This window comes from Salarias fasciatus, chromosome 4 (genome assembly GCF_902148845.1).
Source record: "Salarias fasciatus chromosome 4, fSalaFa1.1, whole genome shotgun sequence".
Lineage (NCBI taxonomy): Eukaryota > Metazoa > Chordata > Actinopteri > Blenniiformes > Blenniidae > Salarias > Salarias fasciatus.
Genome location: NC_043748.1, coordinates 16,762,197 through 16,768,880, shown reverse-complemented (window position 1 = coordinate 16,768,880; position 6,684 = coordinate 16,762,197). Strand labels below are relative to the sequence as shown.

At 35.7% G+C, this 6,684-nt stretch overlaps 1 gene segment (V, D, J or C); it reads right to left on the bottom strand.

Moving 5' to 3' along the window:
* Positions 1–574: 574 nt before the first annotated feature.
* LOC115387528 (Ig heavy chain C region, membrane-bound form-like) lies at positions 575–5,299 on the bottom strand. The segment is given in 7 exon segments: positions 575–1,173; positions 2,258–2,566; positions 2,639–2,932; positions 3,029–3,322; positions 3,407–3,697; positions 4,853–4,938; positions 5,144–5,299. Coding segments are annotated over 5 exon segments (1,080 nt in total).
* Between the last annotated feature and the right edge of the window lie 1,385 nt (positions 5,300–6,684).

Genomic DNA, 6,684 nt, shown 5'->3' with positions numbered 1-6,684 from the left:
ACAAACAATGAAGTCTATTTCAACCACTATTTAATAAATCATGACAATGTAGAACAAATTAATAGAACAAATATAAAATTTAAATTTCTTTCACAGAAGTAAAATATCGTGGCAGAAATGCAAATCCGTTGGTTTAAATCATGGTAATAAATGTGAATGTGGTTGTCTAACATTTATTTTACTCATGACTGCAAATCCACATGTGAAAAATATTGGAAGAGATATCACTAAAAACTGTCAGTAATGATTCTATTTCATGATTTTGACCCAGAATTTATCTGTTGAATTACTGAAAAATCATAGAAGAAACAATGTTATTACTGAAAACATACACACAAAAAGTACAAAATGCCAGGAAAAGTATTCAGATAAGTAATTTCTATGTTGTTTAATTAGTTATTGATGCACACATATCATTCAGAAGTCTTTAAAAATGCAAAGAAATGGAAGATGTTCTGAAAACATCTGAAAAATTAGAAATCAATGTACCCTCAGCCATCCCAGCCTTCAGTGTCCTTTCATCTGTGACAAAAGAAAAAGAAAACATCAAACATTAATGCGGTAGGTTCAAGAACTATCATCATACGATTGGACAATCCAGTCATCTTTGGATTGTTGGAACTGAAGTTGATCATGAAGTTTGCGATTAAGATTTTTCCATATTTCGAGAATTGACAACACATTTAAAACAACACAGGATTTTCTTGTCAACAAAAAAATCGATTAAAGTTAAATCTTATTGTTATATGGCTAGTAAATACTTTCAAAATGTCAATACAATAAAACTTTACATGTTTTTCTTCATGCGGGATGATCAATATTTTTTTCTGATATTACGTCAATGATAGAAGTTTTTTCCCTGCACAAATGAAGAATGAAGACAAAATTCCACAGTGAAGAGAGGCTCAAAACTCCATTTGTGTGTGTCATTTATCTTGGTCAGATGAGTGCAGAAAATCTAACATGATGTAACTGACATTCATGCATCTACTCGTACAAATCAAAGCATCAAAAAAAGGCGTTTTACCTTGATGAGACTGAATATCATGCTATAGAAGAGAGAGAAGATGAAAAGAAATATGAATGTGGATGTTGTTGACCACAGGCTGCTGATTTCATCCTCGGGGTCGTGATCAGTGCAACTCAGAACAAAACTCGTCTCAGAAAGATCACCTGAGGAAAAGGGAGGTACATTGGACATTGTTAGTGTGTGTGTATGTGTGTGTGTGTGTGTGTGTGTGTGTGTGTGTGTGTGTGTGTGTGTGTGTGTGTTCTTGTACATACCCAAAAGTAAGGACCAAAATTTGTTTTTCACCAACAGAGTGAGGACATTTTTGCCGGTCCTCACTTTTCGACAGGCCTTTTTTGACCTTTTTGAGAGTTAAGACTTGGTTTTTGATTTCGGGTTACAATTGGGTTTAGGTTCGGTTTAGTGCATAGGTTGGGGTTAGACGTTTATTTTTGATGGTTAGGGTTAGGGTCAGGGGCAAGGAAATGCATTATGTCAATGAGTGTCCTCACAACGATAGAAGTACAAACGTGTGTGTGTGTGTGTGTGTGTGTGTGTGTGTGTGTGTGTGTGTGTGTGTGTGTGTTATGTAAAGGGAAAGATTTTCTGGAGGGGATTTAAACACCAAGGGCCTGATTTACTAGGATACTGTATAAAGTGTGCCACACTGCTCGGCTCACTCATGCTAATAGATTGTGCTTCCAGTTTGTGTCCAATCTGCAGGTGATCAGCAAAGAACAACACCAAGAGTGACATTGCACCAACAGGAATATTAATCTCAGGGTTTATCCACAAATTTGTCCTAAACTAATGCTTCTAAATGTGTTTACTTGTGCTATGAAATGAGTGGATGGAGCACTGATCCGTCATGCACAAAGTTATCAAACAAATCAGCATTACAGCAGTTTTAAACTTTTTGCCATGTTGTGGTTGTTTCAACAGAGGATTAAATACGTCTGTTTGGTGTCAGCTTTCTCTCCTGATTTGACTGTGTTCACCTTGTTTTGTTCTGAGATGGTGTCTCTCATGTACATTTGCAACAAAAGCGTCTCCATGCAACATCAACATTTATTTGAAACACTCAGCATACAACCGAAGACATTGTGACAGAAGCAGATTGAGACAAAACATGTTAACAGATGACATGATTCTGTTTGGCCACAGCGTGAAGCGACGACACATGAACACAAAATACAAAATACCACATTTAAAGCCAGATCTACTTTGATCCACATTCGCAGGATTTACCCATTGCGTCAGACACTCCTTTTGTCACGTTGAACTTGGGCGTCCATACGTTGCAGTGGAACATGTTAGTCTTCCACTTTTCCCTGGTGGTGGTGTAAATACTTGTAACCAAGAAACCATTTTTGGTTCTTTGTGAAGTGGTCGTGAAACCATCCTGATACTCTCCACTGCTTTGTCCATCATCTTCTGACCAAGCGATGTAGTAATCCTGCAGCACGCTGCTGGAGACCAGACACACCAGAGTGACCTCGGCTGAAGACCCCTGATTGATGTCTGTCTTGATGACGGTCACTTTTGGCTCACTCCCATCTGAAACACAGATTTAGAATATTTATGTATGTATGAGCCTAAAGTGCTGCCTTGATCAAGACGTCGACATACCTCCGTTGTGGACAGTCAGCTCTCGAGTGGACGATGTCATGTCTTCACTAACGGCAGAACAGCTCACTTTGCTGACTTGGCTGTACTGTGTGAGGGTCATTGTCAGTTTGCTGCTTTTGCCATTTGCAACATTTTTCTGCTCAATGTTGTCCGTGGTCGCCCGTCCATCAATCTGCCACTTGATGGTCGTACTCCGTAGGACAGAGTCGTTCTGTCCTGAGACAACACACTCATACTCTGCCCGGTTGTTGTCGTGAATTTCTTTGAGATTTGAACTGCTCAACGCCACTGTGACTGGACCAATGAAAGAGAACATTGAGAAAATTTCATTTTCCAACAAATGCAAATCAGCTGAACATGGACAGCATCATAAGTGGAGATATCTTGTACCTTTGGAAAATTCCTTTGTGAGTGTCATCCCCTCGTGTGTTATCTCACACATGTAAACACTTTGAGAGTTCCATTCTGAATATCTGACCTTGAGGACACTGACAGCTGAGTATATGTCCCCATTATTTTGTATAGTCAGTTCATTATCCTGACTCAAATAATGAGAGTTTTTCTTCCATTTGACCTGCAACTCTTGTGGATCGATATCCTGAATGGAACACACCAGCATCTGATCTTCTCCACTCGCCACTGAGACCAGATTTACCTTCACTTCAGAGATCACTGGGTCACTGTCTGTGGAACATAGAAACAATTCAAGGTAAATGAAAGATTAAGTGATGCATGGAAGTAGAGGACAGTAAGATATGAAATACTTACTCTTTACCATGACACTTTCGGTGCTTTCACCATGTTTAACAGAGCAATGAAAGCTCTTCTTTAAGTTCCAGTCGCGTTTTGATACCTTGATCAAACTGATTCCTGTATATGTGTTATTTCGCTGCGCTGGAGGGTATTGCTCTGAGGTCAGATCGTTCCCGTTCCCATCAGTCCACTGAAAAGTACTTTTTGGACTGAAATCATGTACAAGACAGCCAACAGTCAGTTTGCCTCTGGTCCCAGAGGTGCGCTGAACCACTGGGAAAAGAGCAGGTCGAGCAGGTTGTGTTCCTGCAAAACATGTTTTAAAGGAAATGCACTGTTAAATAAAGAATAAAACTCAACTCAACTCAATTTTATTTATATGGCACTTTAAAAACAACTGCAGTTAAAAAAAATGCAGGTATATTACATTTTTATGAATGTTCATCACTTGAGTGTGTCAAATATTCATGATCGTTAAAATCATGGGAAGTCTGTAATGAAAATACAAAATCTTTGTCAAGGTGAACAACAAATGTCTCTCAGTTTTTAAATGTATGACAGATAAGCTCCAGAAACTGGTAAATAACGCCTTTATAATGTTCAGCATTAAATGTAAAATCAATTAGTTCCCTTCAGGTGGAGACAGCAAATCTCTTCATTTAAATATGTTTAGTGGAGGAAAACTCTCCAGCGCACAAGCAAAAGAGGAGCATTTTACCACAACGCCTTCTAATGAATTCCACATCATGTACTGCGATCAATACAATCAATAAAAATAACAGTCATAATCATTATGATGAGAATAATCATCATAAGAATATTAAGACTGACCGAGGTGGCAGCTATCAATACAAAAAAATATAAAGGGAGGGGTTAACTTACGGAGCTTAAAAAACTCACTGATGACATTTTGGGACATTTCGAGCATCTTTTTTTCAAACGGAAATATTTTGACTGAAGAGATGCTTTATATGTACAAAGCTTCAAATATAAAGTCTCAATATATTCCATGTTTTCAAATGAAATGCATCCAGCCATCCTCAATGAGTTACTGCTATTTAGATTGAACTGTAAGGGAATGTGGAAGTTACCAAATATAGTCCCTTGAATGGTGAAATACAAAAATAGAAAAAAACAAACATCCAGTTGATCTACTTTTGATAAATGTTTGTTTTGCTGTTGCTTCATTTCAGAATATCCTCAGCAGTTGGGAGAAAAGTTCTAAAAATGACAAATCAACTTATAGAAGAGAAGATTTTTTTTAGTCTGTCGCCCCCTTTGTAATAAATAAATCAATAATACATAAAAAATATAAATTGCATTTTAAGAACATGGTATGCTCATTGAGTTTCACTGGAAAAATCTTTGATCCAACATTAATGTCAAGATCACAGATAAGTGCCTCTTCACATACAAAAACAAAATAAAATTAAAATATGAACATTAAATATATGTTCTTACCTGAATTCACTTCAACGTAGGTGCCAGCGCCCCAGATGTCAAATGAATGCACAGTGTTGCAGCTCAACTCACTGCCTGAACAAAAACTAGGAACACATCAACAAAACTTCAAATTAACATTTCAAAATCCTGATACAAGTATGAGTTATTATTAAACAATGATAAACTATGTTACCAAGGTGTACTCCTGTAAAAATCTCTTCAAAGCAGATTCTCGACCAGCCTCTGATGAGACGTTTTACGAATGGATTCATTTCATCAGTTTGATCTTTTAACCATCAGTTCACTTACCTGTGTTATTAAAGCTGTGAACATCTCCTGGTATGGTCTTTACTTTGTAGTCCCATGAAAAATCTTCTTTTTGTGTCATCTTGAATTGAAAGCAACAAATGAGTGAGGAAATGTGGGTTGGAGGTTTTTGTAAGGGTTTGTGTCACAGTGCTCCCCAGCCTACCCCATATGCCACACTGACAAACCTCATGACAAAAACTGAGCACTGTTCAGTCCACTGAGGAATCAAAGGGTGGGACCATCAGTAGGTAGGAAGAAACATAAAAAAACTCATAAATTATTGTAAATTCAACAGGTATGCACTTTTAAATGTGAATTTCTTGATCATTCTCTTTTGTAAGTCAACACCATTTTTTCATGTTTTTTACCAAGATGAGTGTGTGAGATCAAACTGCTGGCATTTAGCTTGTCTTAGTTATTGTTCTTTAAGTTTACATATGAGTGTTGCTTTTTTTCTTAAAGTATTTAAAGAATGAAAATTGTGGCTTTTATACAAAATAAAAGACAATTTCAAATGTTCAGATTGCTGAAGAAAACACATAAATATCGATGTAAATTCATACGAAGACATACATCTTCACAAAATCAATTTTTAAAAAATAACAGAGTAATCTTTTTGGCAAACATTTCTAAAATAAGTCATATATTTGCAACAATGTATCCATCTTGCTGTGAGAAACTTTGTAAACTCTATTTCGTTCAACATATCCATGTAAAAACTATATTTAATTGAGGAGAATTATTTTGAATCATATATTGTATCTGGTATAATGATGGGTATACTGTCAGTAGTATATTGAAAATGTGCTTCCAAAAATTGTACTTTTTATAAATATGTAGCAAGTATACTAACAGCATGTTTTCACAGTGAAACTTTTAACACATTTTAAAATAATTCTAATATATTACAATTTCTAGAAATATATTGAATTAAAATACACTCTGATTGAAATCCATGTGTAATTTCAAAAGGATACCATTCAAATATATTTTTTAGACATTTTTTTAAAATATATTTTAAAATGAATACTCAACAATGTCATTGTAACACAAATTGAAAGAATATTTTTAAAGTACTCATTTTAATAAAAACACTAAAATTATGTTTGAGAGAATTTGAAGTTAAATTTGAGTCTAATTATGAAGTGAAGTTATTTACACTTGGATTTCAGGACATTCTCTTGGAAAATACAACTTAACCCATTTAAGAAATTGTGTTTGGTGTGTGGAGGAGACAGAATGCAATTTTTGCAGTTGATAAAGAAAAAGGCATCGATATCAGAAATGGGAGTTTGCATGTAGTGGTGCACAAAATATGATGCAATTTATTGTGTCTGAAAATCATTACAGTCATTGAATAAGTAGAGGCATATGGTACCTTTCCTATTAAAGATAAATTCATTATAATAAAGGTGTCCAAATCATATCCATAATGAAAACAATCTTTGTCGCGACATTTACAAGCTTGTAACCTTAGATTTCCCATTTTTAAAATGCACAAAGGTGGCATAGAGTAAGGGCCAATCCCAATTCTACCCCTT